At 32.0% G+C, this 21,508-nt stretch overlaps 2 protein-coding genes across 2 annotated transcripts in view; one reads left to right on the plus strand and one right to left on the minus strand.

Moving 5' to 3' along the window:
• Window positions 1–8,527: 8,527 nt before the first annotated feature.
• Window positions 8,528–20,064, minus strand: LOC132744448 (uncharacterized). The gene is made up of 9 exons (XM_060733159.1): window positions 19,099–20,064; window positions 17,968–18,274; window positions 13,574–13,684; window positions 12,370–12,570; window positions 11,583–11,716; window positions 10,411–10,537; window positions 9,844–10,070; window positions 9,328–9,503; window positions 8,528–8,787 (listed from the first exon to the last, which is right to left on the minus strand). Exons 1-9 carry the CDS (start codon window positions 19,678–19,680, stop codon window positions 8,625–8,627), a joined length of 2,028 nt encoding a protein of 675 aa, XP_060589142.1. The 5' UTR covers window positions 19,681–20,064; the 3' UTR covers window positions 8,528–8,624.
• The window catches only part of LOC132744449 (uncharacterized), a 32,274-nt gene continuing 30,119 nt past the window's right edge, over window positions 19,354–21,508 (plus strand). Inside the window, exon 1 of the mRNA XM_060733160.1 lies at window positions 19,354–19,447. Coding sequence (XP_060589143.1) covers window positions 19,403–19,447 — 45 coding nt within the window. The 5' untranslated portion in view covers window positions 19,354–19,402. The remainder of the gene's footprint in view (window positions 19,448–21,508) is intronic.

The raw sequence follows: 21,508 nt of genomic DNA on the forward strand, positions 1-21,508 counted from the left end.
TTTATCCGTGAAAATTATATTTGATAATTTCACAGTGAAAATTATCAAAATATAATTTCACTTTTTTCAATGACGAAACTACTTTTTTAAGATTTTCCCCATGTGGTACCTCAATTTTATTTTTACCGACAATTCTGACAATGTCAGGCTGTTAAAAGAAATAGCAAAGCTGAAATAGATAAATAACTTAAATGTCAAAAGTAACACAGAGAGAAAACTTACTTCTATTCCTTCAAATTCCAATCACCAAATTTTGTCTCTAAATTTTTTTTGTTTCGTTTTTACAGTCTGAAAAATACATTCCTTCCCCATGCAAAACGGGCTCTTGATGACATTTGGGCATATTAAAGTATCCTACGAGCAATAACTGCCGTATGCTTTATGAAAAATTGAAAAGCATTGACAGCCATCACTCGTAAAATAAGTTAAAACAACCCAGCGTTCCTTCAGCAAGCTTCCAATTTTTCCATTTTCCTAGCTCCTTTTCTGAATGTTTTCACTTCTGTCAACACTTATTTTTTGTCTGTTACAATCCTCAAATAAATTTTCTTTCTTTTAAAAAGGTGTATGACAAACAAATCCAAATTATATCCTTCTGAATCTTACACAATTATTTTCCTCCCATGAAATACACAACTTTAAAAAATGGCTGCCGTTTACATTTTAGAAAGCCAGGTCTAATATAAATTCGCAGTAAGTAACAGAAATATGGATGGATGGTTGGAATTTTCTCCTGCAAGAATTGTTTGTTTTTATGATTAAAACAAGCGATCATTCATATTTTTTTAATAAAATGAATAAATATCACCGTCATTTAACCTTGATAGGCGGACTTATTTTTCAGCTCAAGACTTCTTGTTTTAAATGAGAAATTCCGTCTAAATGGGGCTCTCAATGGGGGAAACAGATTTTAATATTAACGTTAAAATTATGGAAATTTCGTTTTAACTTGTTTTTAAGCATAAAATAAAAAGAAAATTTGTCTGTTTGTTGTGTAAGATGTAATTTTATTTCATCTCGTGAACTTTAAAAACAGTATTCTCACTCGTGGCTACGCCACTCGTGAGAATACTGTTTTTAAAGCTCACTCGATGAAATAAAATTTCATCTTACACACAAACAAACAAATATCCTCTATATAATTGTGTAATGTCATATTAACAATTAAGGTTAAGGAAAGCATACACATTATTGCACAAATTTAATGAATTCAATTGAACTAGGATATAACATGTACAATGGGTTTTTTTAAAATTAACTCTAGTTTATTTCACAATGCAAATTGTGAAAATATGCATGTGTAAATAAGTAAAAGATAATTTTTCACGGAATCACTTTTAAGATCTTTTAATTTTCATACAGTTGTGACAAGACATATTTTTCAATTATTAAAAAAAATACTGTTCTTATTAATGTAAACCTAGAAACATTTGCGGAACGTAGTTGTTGTTTACAAATTGACCATTCTTAAATAACAAATGGTCGTGTTCAAAAACACTCCTACGACAGATAATGGCATTAAAGATTCACCTTGCCTCCCCCAGCAATACATTTTATGCCAATTTGTTTAAGAAATAACAAACATTCAATATTTTGTTTCAGATATTAATTTCAATCGATAAAATACTATTCATATGTTTTAAAGAATAAATGACTGTTATTAAAAAAATATTGATTTTAAATAAAATTTGAAGTTAGTTATATTTTCTATTCTATAACAAATGTTTGTGTTCAAAAATACTCCTTCGACATATGGTGACAATAAAGATTCCCCTTGCCTCCCACAATAATACATTTCTATGCCAATAACAAAAATGTTTTATATTTTGTTTTAGATATTAATTTCTATTGATAAAAGGCTATTCCTTTATTATAAGGGAATAAAAGACTATAATTAAACAAACAAAAAATTAATTAAAAAAATTTGAAGTTCGTTATTTCCTGATTGAAAATATATGCTTTTTTGTCATAACATATAACTATCTAGCACAATCGAGATCTCCTAATGTAATAAATATACGAATCCATTTGTAAACAAAAGGCTTGATTTAAATTGTCAGCCATAGTTTTCTATCCCCCAATTATCCCCAAATTATTTTTGTTAACTAAATGGATTGACTTAAATTATCATTTTGAAGAATTTTTTTATTTAATTGTTCATTTTCATATACTAGTTTTTTTTTCATTTTTCAAAGAATAATTTCTTGAATGTTCATGTATGTGACACTTAAATGATCAGTAAATGTCTTTTAAACATAACAGAAACTTGAAAGACCAGATATGGAGTCATGTTGTGAGGAGTGTTCGTGTGAAACTGATTGCTTTGAGACCGGAAGTTGTTGTCCTGACATGCCATCGTCCACATCGGTTGAACCGAAATACGCCTGCAAACAATTATGGCATTTTGGAAAACTTGTTGACGCCATGTATCGTGCCAAGGAAAATGATCATTGGTATCGTGTTGTAGATGAATGTGCTGATAAAACAGATGCTAGTTCATACCAGAAATGTTATACACCAACAGCGATTCAAGATTATGTGATTGTGGTTGACAAGAAAAACGGTAAGCTTTACAGGAACAAATATTGTGCCGAGTGTAATGGAATTCATAATTATGACAAGTTGAACTTGCGTGTTGATTGTCCTGACATTAATTATGTCAATAGTTTTGACAAACTAATTACAGAAGGAAGAGAAAGTTATATAATGGAAAATTGTTCAATTGTATCACTTCCTCCGCCTAGGCGTATCGGTCCATCGCGATGTTTGCCAAAGACAAAAGTTATATCAGAGTGCAATATTACAGGGCAATGGGATTTCTTTGACAACGACATTAAAAGAGGTTGTATTACACAGGGACAGAATATGGTTTTTAAAGTGTCTTATGATAGATTTGGACTAGAGAAACATTATGCAAACGTGTTTTGCTTTCTTTGCAATGTTCCATCTGCAACAAACAAAACTGATATCTGCAAAATTATTCATTCGGTAGAAAACATGAAAGGTTCCATGGTGAATTTTTATGCTATTCTTGATTTGAACATGTGGGGAGATAATGAGCTGATAACAGAAGACACAATATGCGATTCAAAGCAAATATGGGACCCATTTTCGGTACGTTTTTATGTTTTTTCACGAATAAAGACACTCATGTCATCAAGTATATTTTAATTCATAGGTCTGTTACATTATTATAACATACCAGACATATTTTTAATTTGTCTTGTTGTTAAAATATTTACCATTGAGACTACCACTGTTACAAGCACATGTTTTTGCCAATGGTTTTTATTTTTTATATTTTCAGAAACTATGTAGACAGATGTTTTGTCCAGCTGGACAAATACCAAGTTACGGAAGTTGCAAAGAACTATTCAAAAACATAAATGGTTATACACTCATTGTTCATTTTGAAGTAATCATTATAAATGGAACATTTCCCCCTGACTCATATCTCTTGAACATTCTACAGCATCGTTTGAATCAAAAGTTGGGAAACGACATATCATGCGGAGTTTGTAGAACATCACTGTTCATTAAAAATACTCCAACATCAAAATTTTATTTCCGCTACGAGATATATGCAACAAATACATGTCCGTATAATACTTTACTGGAAAGGATACGAAAAATAGCCACAAAGAGAGAAATTCTTCTACAATTTAGACACAAAGGTACAATCAGCCGCATATCAATGGTTCTTATTTTCGAAGACATCCGTTTCATGTCAGGTTTCAACCTTTTGACCGAATCAGTAATATCTTTTTGTCAAGATGCCAGAATTATAGATGCATCAATTCTGTCATATTGCCCAACGATAGAATTGCCTATGGAAGAGGTACATACATTAGGACTAAACAATGTTTTTAAAGGTCCCAACAGTGTGTCTTGGCAGGTAAATAATTCAGAGCCTACAATTCAGGAAGTGTGTGTTGATAGTTACTTTTCGGCTAAGCAAGTGAAATCAGCTTCGGCGGCAATATATGGCTTCAAAATGTGCTCCATGTATGACTGGGCGTTATTGATACTCCCCCTTTGCGTACTTAACACGTTATAAAGCAAAATAATGATACGATACTCAGGGCAATGCTTATTCTTATTTTATTTTAAATTTGGTGATTTTGGTAAACCAGTACGTCTTTGCTACGAGTAACAAATTATATCATATAGTGTACCATACAGTAAAATGTTCTGCCCTATATTGAAATAACGTTATTTTGCGAATGATGAAATAGGACTTACTTTTTTAAGCAGGTGGCATCATAAAACAAATGATTTTTAGAATCCATTTTTGTGTATGTTAAACCTTTTGGTTTCACTTTTGAAAAAAAGAACAATTTTATAAGCTGTGTTGATATATTAATGGTAAATGTTTTTGAATTTCAAATTTACAAGAATTACTACAGAGTATATTTGGAAGGAAAATGCTTGCAAAATCTGAATGGAGATGTAAACGATAATGAGCACACCCCAATGCTTCTTTTATATATAGACAGATGTAAACTACGAGCTATAAAGAAAGAATCAGTCGAAATGTTGTAAAAAAAACAACCAGAAAAAAAAAAAACAAACATTACGTACGGCTGAACTTGGTGGCAAAATGACATACTTCTCTTCAAGCTTAAGATAAATCATGTCGTTTCCATCTAAATTTAATATGTCTTGTCATTAAATTTTGCGAGACAACAGAAAGATGTTAAAGACCGTCTTTTTGTTCTCACATAGGGGTGTCACGATTAACAAAAATGACAAACGTTTATTCGGCGACCTGATAACCTTGTTAAAACTTTAACCGACTCTAGTAATAGAATTCTTATATATTCAACATTAACTTTGTCTCTTCATGGCAAGATATGACATTTGGTTCGTCTTTTGTTGTAATCGTACCGCCGTAAACAATCATTTTGCATGCAGTCGGAGAAAACAACTGATATACAAAAAGAATGTCATACCTTGTTATTAGAAATTAAGCTATTGTTTTGAATGAATTTCTTTAAAAAAGTCGGCACCCTGTCTAATTACTTACTATTTTGCTGAAAACCGACCGTATCCGTTTAAACGATAAACGTGACAGCCCTATTTTCACATTTGTTACCTATATTGTTCTTTTTCCTGAAAAACTGGAAGAAAAGTGATCCCTCGGAAGTATTAAACACAACAAAATTAGATGGATATTGGACACTTTGATTGAGGCATAATGAATTATGCAACACCCCTCATGCCGACTAAAATCGGCTTGAGCGGTACTCAGCGGTACTATGTTTTTGTTGTTAAATATATCTATGATCAATGCCACACATTAAATGTGCATTTGCTGCGCACTTAGGACGGAGCTGTGTTTGTGATTTTGAATTAACATTTTATGTATTACTGTCTTTCTTGTGCACTATGGTCATCTAGAATGGTTGTTTAACTGTGAGGATCAAAACATACTGTCTCCTAATATACCATTTTCTTAGAAATTCGACGATTTTAGTACATTGTATATGAAATTGTAGCTTTTTAAATGCATATTATGCCTCAGAAATCCATTTATTTTATTCTTTACAAATATCAAACATGTGTTTGATAATGTTTAAATAATTGATTAGTTGCATGTTAGATGTTTTTCAACTTAAAAGAAGAAGCGCTGAGCATGCAGTTATGTGTCGTAAAATGGAAACAAAACTAATGCACTATAATTATACCAATTGCCAATATAACTCAAGATATGAAAGATATTTCATATATATATAGCAAATTTTGGTTTTGGAAACTGTAATAAGATACCAAAAATAAACAGTTTTTAGAAATGAAAATGCTAGCATTTCTAAGGCATAATTGTAGGTTGACATTTCAAAACCACTTGTTTTATTTTAGCCTAATATTTGCTAGATAATGATCTTAATGAATATTAAACCTACATTTACGGCAGAGATATGAAAAAGAAAAATAATTGAACTCTATAACAGTGCTTGTTTACCTGTCTTCATTTGTCAACAAAATTTACAATAAAATGTTTAATTATATATTATCCTTGATATAAATGTTAACTGTGGAATATTACATTTAGTATTTCTCGAAATGTTTTGACGCTATTGTTACGTTTTGATGTTTTCGTTAAAATTTGTGATTTGTTTGCGTGCAATCGTTAAAGATTTAGATTATTGTTCTGGTGGTAGTGTTAACAATTTATGATATTCTTTTTTGATGGTATTTTGCTAAATATTGTATTAGTGTTATATATTTTGCTTGCTAACAAAGAGAAAGACAGCACGGATGAAGATAAGACTGCATGATTGGCGTACAACACGCTCTCTATCGACGGACTTTTTGTTTTTGAAATAACTGTTGTATTGGTGATCAAAACTAAAACAAACAAGACAAGCTTTGAATTGTGACTTTTTTCTTTCCATTTTATAAGATTTGATACACATAAGAAAATGAAAGTACGTTATGACGTTATTAATTACTTATCACATAAACCAGGGCACAAAAGTGCAATAAACCAATTTGATAAATTGGTTTAACACTAGAGCAATAACACTTTGACTCGACGTCATTTGCGTTAAATACAAACAAGGCTATATCATTTAAAAGTTTCTATTTCCCTCTCGGTGGCCTGTCTCTGAAAATGTTTTGCTTGTCTCACATTCTTTAGCCATTATTTGCATTTGAAATGACTCAATTCCAAGACTCAATTCTTGTAATTCCTATACATTTAACATTTATCTTTCTTTTCACCAATTTCCTTATTCAATTCGCTTTGTAGTAACATATATGTGACCTTAGTGTCTTGTTCCCTGTTATAAATAAGATCAAAACAGAGGGTTGGTAGATTTAATTTGTAGTAGACATTATAATTTAGACCAGTCACCTAATATAGACCGAGCTTTTCTAATTTTCGTTTATTGCCACTTTAAAATTTCAAATCTTGTACGATTGTTGTTTATGTCATATTAAATAAATATTTGTTGAAAGCAATTGACTTGACAATGTATTCCATCAATTATTTGCCCATTGGAATAAGGCAAACAAAGCTATGCTCTAGATTTAAGAAAATACTTGTCAGTCACCTTTTCCATACCATTTTTGTCCAACCAGTCGTGAACATTTCCAGACCAAAATTCGCATTAAGTCAAAGATATAAAATGCTTAGTCATAATTAAATCTTATCTCACATATTTGACATAGAAATCAAAAGTGAAAAGAGAAAATAAACAATATTTTTAGGAATGGTTATTCTACATGTATGTCAGAAAAGAATTTCCGTGGATTTTCGTGAAAAGCTTGAGTTCAAATAACTCTATCTCATATCGGCAAATCCATAGCTAAAATATGTTTAATATATGAATTTTTACTTCTAAATCATTGATGAATCGTAACAAAATTTGGTACTAGAAAGACAACTGAATTTATGAGTGAGTCTTAACTGATTATAAATCATCACACAGTGACACGTGACATATCTAAAGATAAATTCGCATGTTGTCAGCCCTGTGTTCCAGATTTGTGGTAGACAAAGAATACTACACACCTTTGGTTTCATTCCATCAATTTAAAAAAACAAAACAAAAAAAACACGATTTTCATTGTTTGTTCTGATGACCATGTATGTTGTAGATGTTACAAGAGCTGCCTGCAGAACAGCACACTCGACTATTATTAGAGGTAGCAAAAACATAGCCTGGATAATGTATGAATTAACAAAGAAGATTGTATTCAATGTACATGCATTCTAGAAGTTATGCGTTTTAAAAATTGACCTAAAAGAAGGATCCTAAAGACAGTCATATGTGCAAATACATGTCCACAGTAGTTTAGACATCTATATGTGACGATTAAGCGTCAAAGAGTTATAACCATCAAATGCATGCCATGTTATGTACAGATGAAGGTGCAGATTCCTTATTATCTTAAGCAGCTACTTTAAGCAGGATTTTTTCTAGCTTGAGATACAGGGAATCCGGGAACTAGTCCCTAGCTCTTATTGAATAGATTCCTTGGTTCTTTTACATGCCCAGTGTATAGCACTAATACAGGCGAGGCTTACCTGGATTTCTTACCATTACACCTCTAGTTAGGTGGGAAACACTGAAAGTGTTTCTGAAAAATCCCAAGGGTGTTACCCAGGATAGAACCCGGAACCTCAGGAGTGACAGTCAGTGGTCTAACCAACTGAGCTATCGCGCTCCCTAAGTAGCCTACAGTAGGTTTGAAGACAGAAATAGTCTCAGAAATCTTTAAAGCTCAAAAAGAGTTATAAAACAATCAAAATACATGCCATGTTTATGGTACAAATGAAACGTGTGCAGATTCCTTATTGATCTTAACATGCTAACTTTAAGCCAGGATTTTTTTTTAAAAATAGCGAAGGGCAGTTATTCAGAGGGACATGTACCAATAATAATAATAATACATTTATGATGGCAGAAACGTTTTGTAATACAAAAGACTGGGCTGTATGTGAGACATTCAAACAATCACCGATGTTCTAATTTCATTGAGAAAGTAACAAACGTTTGAAGTCAACAAACAATAAGAAAACAATATTTTATCATTTTATGTTACAAGAGAATATTTTGTTGTACTGTAGTGAACTGCTAGAATGGCAGTATTTAAACATTAAATTGTTCATAAAAAGGTTATAAATTTAATTCAGTCAGTGCCCATACAAGTCTTGATTTAACCAATAATTTGTCAATTTTCAAGTCTTTTTCTAGAAAATCATAAATTTTATCCGGTGTCTGGTTATTCACTTTTGCCAAGAGCCAGATTTCTTCTCCTGTAAGTTCATCTAAGCCGCAACTGTAAGACAAAATATAAAAGTTAAAAAGACCAGAAAATATTTGAGCATCTTACTTAAAATGATTGATATTTAATAATTGATTTATGGTCTGTACAGTATCTAAGTAAATTCTAATGAAATGCTGCACAATTACTTTTATATTTCTTTGGCAAAACAATATCATAATATTTGTTTAATAAAGAATTACAATAAATTCTAATGAAGTGTACATTAATTTTATACAGCTGTTAAATCGATTCTAGAAAATGAATTACTATTATAAATGTATTGTTAAATCACATCATTTCTTGAGTTCTTATGCTATTGTCATATTTACATGTTTTGTGTAGAAACATATTTTCTTATGTAATAATTATTTTCTCTTTTAACAATTTATGCGCAATTGAGAACTCTTTAAAATCATACACCCTTTAAATATTAAGATTTCAACTAACAAGATAGAAATAACAAATTTAAAGTTATGCTCGGGAAACAAAAGCATTTATTTTCATACATCTAGAAAAGTAATAAGATGTAATGATGCAAATTAAATATCTTACTTGTGTAAGTTATATTTAGACAACCAAGTTGACACATCATTATCGCTCCATTTTCTTATCTTTTTGATATTCTCCTTTGATTTTTCATTTGATGTTTCATTTGAACTAACGACCTTGCCATGTGCAACATTCGTACTAGTAACAAAGGTATTGCCAACACCTCCCGTCGTACTGACCTGTACGATAAATATGTTTCATCATCACTGATCATGGACAATTTGACATTGACTTATCATACTCAAAATTTGGTTTGATTCCTTATTTGCTTTCCTTTAATATGATGATAATATTGTTTTCCTTTAATATGAAAACCAAAGAGAAAATGTTTCTTTTGTTCTTATAAAATAAGACTAGCGGTACGTTTGCATCGCTCATTTAGTATCTTCTAAAATCATAAATAATACAAGAGTTGTAGAAAAATGTGTAAAAGGAGTATTTAACAAAATCTGGTAAAAATATTGCAAATGCAATTGCAAAAAAAAAGCTGCTGGCATATTATTAATCGCATATACCTACCTCAGATAAATCGGTTACGTTATGCTCTAAACCTGCATTCTCAGGCTTAAGAATTCTGTCGAGCTCCCTGAAAAGGTCTACAAGTTTGTCTTCGAATTTGTATTTTCCAGAAAAGTCAATAAAATACTTGGAACCTATCATAAGTCCTAGCCAGCCGTCTGGTTTGTAGCCCTGCTCCATTTTTAACGGTATGAAAGGTTTCCGCAATTCTTGTGTGTACTCAGCCTCTTGGAGACGAGAAAAGGGCGTTTTTATTTCAAAGCATTAAACAAACAATTTCAATTTGTATTTGAAAATATTTATGTAATATTATAAGAATTACAACGTTATATTAAAATTTGTAAATACTGGACCAGAAATAGAATATTTGTCACTCAATGCCACGTTCACTTGTTTCTAAAGATTCTATCAAAATGACACATTTGCAGGATGGTGTTAAAAATATCAGATTTATTTATTTTGTGAAAACTGTATTGTTTCCAAGATAAAGAAGTGTTTTTGAGAATATCACATACATACGCGCGGATTTAATTCGCATGAAAATGGTTGCAAAACTCTTATCCTTACCTAGACGACAGTTTTCACTTTCTTTATATTTTCTAGAATAGCAAATTAACACAACAACAGCATTTTCTACAGCTTCTGCCATTGCTTGTAAGGTTGAACCTCCAATATTGTCAATATCCATCCATACCTGTATTCAATACATAAAAACTTTCAAATTACGTTTAGAACCAGTGGTTATATGGCATACTCCTATTAATTAAATTTAAATAGAAATTGACCAGATCCAACAAATTCTAAAATTCTTGAAACGATGTGATCCCTCGGGAGCGATGAAAATAAGAAAAGACTCGGTTTGTTTTAGTCAGCTTACGAGAGATAATCTTTAAGTGCAACATCTATTGTGCACCCTAGCACCGGCTTTCAGTTTATTTTGTTGGACACAATCGGACTACAGAGCAGACCCATTACCCTGTCATAAATTTTCTAGAAAGCGTCTTTTATGAACTAATTCAGGGTCTTTATTGTTATATTTTTAACCACAAAAATGCTAATCATAATCAATCTTTGAAAGAAATGTTCTGCTTAAAAAGTAATCAAGCCAGATGGTTAAACTTATTAATTTCACTTTAAGGTTGTATAACTGTAATGCAGAATCTGTGAGCTGTAACGTATATCTGTTGATCTCTGCGAAACGGCTTTTCATTTAAGATCCATTATGTAAAGAAATGCCTTTTTTTCAAAAGCTTTTTATTTTTGCGCCATGCTATAATTTCGCAAAGGTTACTCATATGCTGGTTACCAGAACATTTTTTGTTTCTGTGGCTATTTGGCAATTAGTATAAAATAAGAGCTTCAGATTAAGTACTGAGTTAAGTATTTTGTATGGAAGTCAAAATACCACTTTGTTAACATTTTGATACTATTTGACAAAAAGAATCTCATTCAACTCTACTTTACTCAGGTGATAAGCAGCACACATGCTCTAAAACCATTATTTAAATGTAGTAAACTCATTTGTGCCGTTCCTAAAGAAGGAAAAAATATTCGTTCCTGAGGAATAATGTGCATTTAAGTGTAAACATTTATTGCCCATATTGCATTGCCAATTTCCCTGTTGTATCTTTAGTTAAATTCTATATTTAGAAAGTGAAGAACCGTACTCGACTTAGTTAAGATACAGTCAATAAAAAGATATAAAAACTAATTTGAAATGTTAATTGTCAAAGCCATACATTGTAATTCTTTTCTTCCAAGACTCGTTTTATTTCTTTCATAGTCTCGCGGCTTTGACTCTGGTACGAGATCATGATGTGACCTTTCTTAGGTTCAGTACCGTGTGTCTGTTGTACTGTTGTATCCTTAGTAACTGAAAAATAATGTTAAAATAATTTTGAAAGTAGTGAAGAGGACTGGTTTCAAAATGTTTAATTTAAGTATAAATTGTGACTCACACAGAAACATGAAAGAACAATAAAATTTTCTTGATAAGATCACAGAAACAAAACAGATAAATACAAGTATAAAATATGTAAGTATCAATAAACAGTCGAGTAAATATTGAGATTGAATTCTGAAATCGTTTTTGCTGTGATCAGAATATGCATAGAAAGACTGTTTTAATGTTTTCTGCTTGGTTTTGAAATTGTTCATAACCATTCTCTTCTCTAAACGATAAATTTGAATATATACAGGATATTCAAGGTTTTATTTTCTATAAATACATGATTTATTCTCATTGGGTTGTACGAAAATAAATATTTCAGTGGCGGTATACATTTTTCACTCTTTTTTTAGATTACAATTTGAAAGACTTGTACTAAAATGTTTTTGGCCGAATTTAGAAGAAAGTAGTCCGGTAAGGCACTAGAGAAAAATATGGAAAATGTGTTTCACTGCAGTGAAATAATAAATTTTCACAGTGAAAATACGGAAAATGAAAATACGCATTTAATTTCATCAATATTTCTCAATATTTCATTTATAAGTATATAATAGATCATAATACAGTTATACATGTACCTGTTTCTTTTTGTGATGCATTTACTGTTGTGTCCTGATTAAGGGTCCATAGGCATTTTTCACATGCATCTTTTATGTCGTCGTTATTTGTATTTTTTTCTAGACCATTCAAGACCTGTAGGACGTTGGAATCTTTATCTTTCATGATGTCTTTACGTATTTCCTTGTCAAATGCCAGAGCCCAAATCGCATGGACACTTTCTGTAATGGACATAACAACATTGCTGTTCTACATGTACTCATATATAAGTACTAACGGATTTTAAAAATATAAAAGGCGACTTTCTAAAACTTGTACTCATGATGATTAGTTACAGAACTCTGGTGGTGACTGGAAACTGGTTTCAGGGTTATATATTCAAACTATTTGGTCTTGAGGTTATATGGGCCAATCAATTTAAACTTAGTACCTCTCTATAATAATCAGTTGTAACTCATTTCAAAGAATTGCATAAGATATTCAAATTTCTGTGCTAGAATGTCTTACTCATTGTGAAATGTCTAAGTTATATGGTTTATATTACTAACAGTCTAACACTGATTTCTTTTCAGAATTGATAAAAACCTTAAAGAAAAAAATGCAAATTCTAACATGGATATATTAACAATCCAAACTGAAATTAACACTTCTAGAATTATAACAAAATCTTTATTTGAGCCGTGTCACGACAAAACCAACATAATGGGTTTGCGACCAGCATGAATCCAGACCAGCCTGCGCACAGACCCTATAACAATTAAAGAAACTATAAGCGAACAGCTTGGATCCTGATCAGACTGCGCGGATGCGCAGGCTGGTCTGGATCCATGCTGGTCGCAATCCCATTATGTTGGTTTTGTCATGACACGGCTCATTTAACATCAAGCAATCCTGAAGAAGCTTATTTAGTCTTATTGATATCACTGTATGCCCAATAAAAGGATGTTTACGTCAAAGAAGAAGTTACCTTCATGTCAAATAAAACATACATAGAAAGGGGTGATTTTTTTTATTTACACATTTTATTTCGTTTTGAACTTCAGTTTCTTCTGATCAAAGCTCGATTGTGAAACAATATCTTGCTTATATGACTCATTTTTAAGTTCGCTTCCTGGAATTAACCAGTACTGTTGTCATATGATGCCATCGCTCGCCTACATAATGTGGACAATCTGGGTATTTCCGGTTCACCTTATATCCACGCAAAAAATAGCAAATTGTTACCTAGCTGCTGCTGCTCATTTCCGGCCCTTACCATCTCGGTTAAAGTTCGCAGAACATTTAAATCCCAGAGCAACTTCTTGTTAGAGTCATTTTTCGATAGGTTTCGAACAGCTGTTGAGAGATAAAAGAAAAGTGTATGTTTTCATGAATGTGATAGTTGCTAACTGAAAAAAGTTTTAATCTTTGCATTGCGTGAATAGCTGTACGCAAACAGTATCTAATGTTAAGAATCTTAGAGCGCCCCACAAGGGAAATAACTGTGTACTTCCTAAACTAAATATTTCAGAAATTTCAAATATTCTATTTTTGGTACAAAAAAAATCAAATAAATTTTATACAAAGGGGATCCTACATAGCAGTTCAATGAAAAGTGGCAGTTAACACTGAAGCCTTCTTTTATTTTTGGAGACTATCAATCAATTAGTTAATCAATTATTTAATCGATCGATCAATCAGTCAAAAAGGAGAGTACGACACAGCTTTAACTTATGTAAAACCACAACAAGAACACTGCCTTACTACATTGTAAAAATCTTCCTCATTTAAGTTTTTTATGTAATAACTCCATATCAATTACAATCTGATCTTTTTATATTTAAAGGCACATTATGCCCCAGAAATGCTTTAATTTCATTCCTTAATAGTGTTTTGCCTTAAATTTACTTTTATAGTAACTCATTTTTCAAAAACCTTAAACATCTCTTCTTCTGTTGCGTTTTGGCCATTAATACAGTTATAGAGATTTTGTATGGAAGTCAAAATACATATGCTAGTTGATTTACATTTTGCTACTTTTATTACAAATAATTTCAGCGCTGCTTTTTTCAGGTAGCAAGCATCTAAAATGCTCTAAAAAAATTAATTAAACATTATAAAACTCATGCTTGCCCTTTATAAGGGGTGAAATTTAATTTGTATCGAAGGCACAGTGTGCTTTAAAAGGACATGTAAACATGTATAAGATAATTTGAACTTTAGTCAGATAGTACATCAATCATTAATTTTGTTTAGGATGCTTATCCGCTATTGAGTGTTCGTAAAATGCGGCAACAATATATTTCATTATAAGCACTAGAAATGTGTCCATAGGACACGGGTGCCCCCACACTCCACCGATTTGTCAATCTTATGTTTCTAGGTCAATTTTTTGGCTACATGTGCCCAAGTTGAAAACTAAAAATCTTTTTTTAAATGCTGCAAGTACTGAATAAACCCTCAAGAAAACGCCAAGGTACATAAGTACACATGCTGACCAACATTTTTGTAAATTTTCAGGCCTACAGGTCAAATACGTTTTGAGTTACGTGCAACCCAAGGTTAATATTGTAAGTTTTTACTAAGTCAATGGCAATAACTCTAAAAATACTTAATATATCCACACGAAAATACCCAGGTGCACAATTTCACATGCTGAGCAACATTCCTGTAAGGTTTCATAACTCTTTGTCAAATATTTTTTTATTTACATGCGACACAAGTTGTAAATTGCAAATTTTTACTAATTCAAGGGCAATAACTTTAAAATACTAAAAATATCCACAAAAAATACCCAGGTGCACAACTACACGTGCTGAGCAACATTATTGTAAGGTTTCATGACTCTAGGTCACATACTTTTTAGCTACGTGCGACACAAGTTGAAAATTGCAAATTTTTACTAAGTCAAGGGCAATTACTCTAAAATTACAAAATATATCCACATAAAAATACCCAGGTGTACAACTTCACATGCTGATCAACATTCCTGTAAGGTTTCATGACTCTAGGTCAATAACTGTTTGAGCTACGTGCGACAAAAAAAGAGAACGGACGGACGGATGGACGGAAGGACGGACGGACAAGGGTAAATCTAAATGCCCGCCCCCCCCCCCCCCTCTATAGTGGGGGCACAATAAAACTGCTATGTTATTTATTATGTCCTCTATTTCAAAGTATGCCATTATAATAGTTATTAACCTTTAGCCTACTAGTACCCAATGATACCAGACTGGTCGCAATCTGCACTGTTCCCTATTCTGTCAATATGTATTTTGAATGTTTCCTTTAAAGGCACATTATGCCTGAAGAAATGAATTATAGAAAGGGCAAATGTAAGTTTTGTAACGTTTAAAAAATGGTTTTAAACCTTGTTAAATGTTTATTACCTGAGCAAAGTAGCGCTGAAAGTAAAATTATTTGTCATAAAAGTAGCAAAATGTAAACAAAGTAGTATTTTGACTTCCATACAAAATACTAAATTACTAAAACTTTACTGTGCTATTTGCCAAAGGTAATAGTTGCAAATGATGGTTCAGGTTATTGGCCAATGAGTAATTTTACGGAAACTATAACAGGAGACCAAAACATACAAAGCTTGTTAGAAGTAAAACGAGGCATAATGGGCTTTTAAAATATTGATTGAAATAAGAGCATGAGCAAGAAAGTTAGTATGGTAAAGGGTTAAAGAATTAAAAACGTGTATTTTGTCAACATGGCTATCAAATATGCAGTTTAGTGATTTTTCTTCATAATGTAGGAGACATGCATTCTAGTTTAATCTAAACGTACATTTTGTAGGTATACGAACGTCTAAGCTCGTGTTTTCGTAACAAGTCATTAAAACGTATATCAATCGCATTTGAGTCAAAATTCTGAACTAAGTATAATTAGTGCTCGCCAATTTTTTTAAGCCAATCACCGACGAGGATTTTTCAAATTTTTAGGTTTCAAATCTTAATAGAACAGATTTTATATAAACTGTACGTTTTATATTCTAAAACGCAAGTGGGCGGAGCTAAGTTTCGAAGAGCGCTAAAGTGAAATATACGCATGTGCAGAGATCTTGAGGTTTACTCCTACTAATCAATATTTATGCATCATGTTTTTTCCGTACACGCACATGTATATCGTCACTACGGCATAGAATTAAAAAAAGAGGTTCATTGAAATGAAAACAGGCAAAATAACAATAAAAATGTTTTATTACTTACGGAACCAGTATCATTTTATAATTTCCAAATAAAAAGTTCACTTATTCTAACAAAGTATGTATGTATTATTTCTTACTTTTTATGTAAATATTACAGCCAGTGCCGCTGCAAAACCGAAAGTAGGGTGTATTTATTAATTTTACAAAAATATGTCGAGGTGACAGGCGAGGCAAGACATGTCGACTTTTTGTAGCTCATTGTGAAGTTGCATTACATGAAAATCGGGCACATGACAAATCAACACATAAATAAAACATTCTAGTGTTCCGTGGTATACATTTTTTCTACGTGTCATACCTCCTTTCCTTATTACAATGAATTTTACTGCACTGTTATCCATCGCTGGTTTGTTTTTAGCAGAGAATGGCCTGTGTATGTTCAAAGAGGGTACCGTGCAAAGAGGGTACCGATATGGATAATACACCGTGATATTGTCTGGTTTACCTAGACAGAATGCGGGAATAAGCTATGCAAAGCACGTGACCCGAAAATGTGTACCGCTACCTCTTCCAAATATGGTTATACACATTTAGGCTATCGTGTGACGTCACGCAGTGTGTTGGGCGGAAAAAAATGGGCGGAGCACTAAGCCGGTTAGCGTGCATATTGGATGTTCTTCGTAAATAAGAAAGCTACAGTCGCTTCGCAAGCTCCGCTCCTTTTTAGCTTTCTTATTTACGAAGAACACCCAATATGCACTCTAACCTATACTTGTTTAACAATTTAATTTTGTAAATACGTACTAATAAATTTTAACCAGCTTAGTGTTTTAAATTATTTTATAAACAGTCGATTTACCAGACTGATTAACAGTTTGCCAATTTGTGTTACGATTCACTTGAAATACTGCAATCCCATTGGACAAAAATAATTTCAAACACTAACTAGTATAAGTGTTGTATGATTCTTAACAAACTACCGTCCATTGTGTTGGAGAGCCAGGCAGACACCTTAACCATCAAACTCCCCACAGTGATTACCTCCCTTGGCAGATTCTTGTACAGATAAGGGGACATCACTGCGTGGGAGATTGCTTAACCATTTGGCTACTATTCCAACTCAATAGGACATCAATGTTCCAGGCTCAAATTCTAAAAATTCAAATTCCGTTTTAATTAGTAAACATTTTGGTCATTAAAGCAATCAAGTGACCAAAGCTAATGACAGTTGATATTCACATAAAGTTCCTTTCTTAAATGTGTCTATTTATGCAAAAGTCACATGCATGCATTTTCCTCGTCAGTAATGGGAAGAAAATACGATAGCAAAAATAATAAAGCCAGTTATACTTTTCATACAACATGCAAGACTTGATGCATTATTTAAACTTGTTTTATATCTTTCATTGAATTATTTTCTATTTCGGTTAATTCATCTTATGACGAGCAGCTTTTAAATTAAAATATCATATGAAAATATTTATACCTCGTCCACTCTTTTTGCAAGGCCACCCTGCATACGCATGTGATTCATCTTCCATCCCTTTATGTAGGAGATACATCAGTTTAGCTACTAGTTGAGCATTTTCTTCTATAATACCGTTTTCTTTCTCAGTAGCAATGTTCGCTATAGTTGCCATAGAAGTCAAACTAATCTCGTCATCAGGTGACTTCAGATACAGTCGGAGTGTATTTGTAAGCTCCAAGTCTCTTAAGATATATACACATGGCTCTCTCATGGAAATGATGTGAAAAATGCAAATACATGCATGTATTATTTTTTCTAAAACATCCTGAAAACAATTAAAAATTTATACATCATTATAAAAATTTTATGTAATGTGAGGGTTAATTTTTAAAAAAAATTGAATTATCATTTCGTATTTTATTACTCTAATATCTAAATTTCTGTGCTATTATAGTATGTATTATACAATTTTATATTATAAGTGTAATTATTTGTGTCGACCCGGTTAACTCAATAGGGAGGGAATCGGATAAGTACACCATGGGAAGCTGGTTCAATCCTCGGGCGATTTTTTACTTATTCGTAACAGCTTATCCCGGACATTTAGTCTAATGGTCACTGGTTCAAAAATCATGTTGGAGTATTGGGTTATTCGCGGAGAAAATTGATAGCAACAAGTAACTTATCCAGGAAAACCTAAACGTTATTTGTATCGACCGCCAAGATATGACACAAAAAAGTGCTATAATTAGCACAAAAAAACACACACACATAGAAAAAGTATTAATTGATTAGTCAGTTATATTTGCATTAAAAAATTTCACTTTTCACTCGATAGTGCACCTTTCACTTGTCGTAATAAGGACGCATTAAGCTCAAAGTCCTTTTAAACGTTTGGAATTAGATTAGCTTAGATAGTGAATAGCTTTGCCAAATATGTTATATTAAGGTGACCTTTCCGACTGAATGGCTATAGTATATTATAATCGTATTATAATAATATTACACTGTTTTGAATTGTGCTATTTTATGTCAAACAAATATTTAGTGTAGCTGCGTTTGAGAGAAACAAGTCAGAAAACAAGAATGGTGACTAATGTAAACAAGTCTTAAAATATCAAATTATTTAACATTGCTACGTATACATACTTTAAGCTTTCCATCAACATGGTTCTCAGAGTTAAGCGCCAACAGCTTTTTGCAAAACACTAAGACCTCAGTCTTTGAAATCGCGTCGGCGAACAATTCTGATGATTCGGCATAGTAAGCAATTAATGTAAGCGTCATGTACAACAAATAACTGTCTTCGTGTGTTGCTATGTTATAGTACACATCTGCCGGGTAGATCACAACGATATGCGTGAGGTACGGTAAAATATTCGTCTTTACCATAATATTCGCAACCTCTTTCCTATATTCGTCCAACACGTCAGATGTTGCTTTGTCGACAAACATGGAATACAAACTGCAAATATACCGGACGTCTTCGTCGGCGACTGTACGGCTAAGAATTCTTTTCTGATTCGCGACCTTTTTCGCGATATCATTTAATCGTTGAATGCTTTCTTCACGTAGGTCTTTCATATCTTGATAACTGTAAAGTTTTTGACTCTCTGTGTTGTCTGGTCTTACAGGAAGAGCATCGTCTGTTAATATATCCTCACAATTTTGCACTATTGAATCAACTTTACATTTCGCATGCTGGATTTCCACCAAATATCTCCTATACATTGCTCATTATCTACTCTGTCAATATTTTCCTTATTGTAAATATGAAAAATTAAACACCATCCCAATAAAACGTACTAAAAATAAGAAAACCCCGTTCTTTGAGAGACACTTAAATCTTAATTTTTTCCATCTAATTAAAACCTGTATTCCCGTGATATCTCTATCAACCACCTATTTGTAAAGTTCGTTTTATATATCTTATTTCATTGAAATTATAAATCCAAGGCTGATCCGAAAGGTATATATCGGTAAATCGACTATTCTTACTATTGAAAATGGATAACTGTTATTGTTAAACGGTTTTATTTTTAGATCATTCGGGTACTGTTTGAAACTTGTATTGCTGTTATGTACTAGATTAATATGCTAAATCGATTTTTGTATATAACTTTTGTGAAGCTCAAAACGTTTTCTTTTAGTAGCATAATAACTGCTTTAGTATAGAATGGTTAATCATACAATTACAGCTTTACATCAATGACATGTATACTGTTTCACTTAGTATAATATCAATAATGCTACACAATTCTATATTGAAATGACCCATATTGATAAAAAAAAAAGTGCAAACAATCTTACTATTAAATATTAAAGGGTGACGTGTTTAAGATCTCCTGCCCCTTTGACTTGCAACATTTAATGCGAAAAGCATCCCATTTAATCACGGATTTATATTATATTATGTAATTAGTTATTTACTTATGCATACATGTTATTGTATATATTATGAATGCTTGTACATGACTCTTTTGAGAGTTAATTTGCAAAATAAAGATTCTTCTTCTTCTTCTATATTACATTATTAATTATATTATTATTATTGTAATATAAATCCGTGATTTAATATAATACGTTTCAGTAGAAAAATATACTGGATTTTTTTAACTCGCTAAAATTTCAAATTTTATATGGTTAAACGTATTGTAAGTGTTAAACTAATGTGTCAAACTTTACTAATGACTTGTATAAATGCTTAAACGCATTTATAAGTTTAAATGATAAAATGTCGATCAATATTTCTGACCTTATGCCCTCAAAGGTATATAATGAGTGAAAAGGTGAAAGTCATAAGTTTACATTTTGCCATAATTCCTTTCAGTTTTGTAATTTACTTCGGATGAACGATAAATAACAACTCACAAGGAAATATCTCTAATATTTATTGGAATATACATTTAAAAAAAGCGGAGGAGCCTGCTAAGTTATATATCCTAAACATTCTAAAATATCAACAGTTCATATTGGTCATAATAACATTCTGTTGAAATATATAGTCAATTCAGTTATACTTCACAATGAAAAAGATGAGCATAATGTCACTTTAAGCTAAATGTTTAAGTTACTGTTACCGGGGAACAGACACATTTCTTCTAAATACAATCATTTTTCAAGATTTGAAGAATTATGAAATAAGTGTTGTTGTGCCTGATCTCTGTAATAATTTGAAATGAGCCGCGCCATGACAAAACCAACATAATGCGTTTGCAACCAGCATGGATCCAGACCAGCCTGCGCATCCGCACAGTCTAATCAGGATTCATGCTGTTCGCTATATATTTCGCTATATATTACTGCACGGATTCGCAGGCTGGTCTGGATCCATGCTGATCGCAAACGCATTATGTTGATTTTGTCATGGCGCGGCTCAAATAACGACAGATCAGAATGTGAAATATGAAATTAAAGCAGATAAATATTATTTTATAAGGTATATAATATTAAAACATATGGTTCATCTATAAGGACAATAAGTACCTTCTTTTGTAAATAAAATAGGCCCTAGAAAAATGATTTTAAGATAAACAATGCTCATTTTGGAGTAAAATAT

This window comes from Ruditapes philippinarum, unplaced genomic scaffold, assembly GCF_026571515.1.
Source record: "Ruditapes philippinarum isolate M1 unplaced genomic scaffold, ASM2657151v2 ctg1134_1_1_1_1, whole genome shotgun sequence".
In the NCBI taxonomy this organism is placed as follows: domain Eukaryota; kingdom Metazoa; phylum Mollusca; class Bivalvia; order Venerida; family Veneridae; genus Ruditapes; species Ruditapes philippinarum.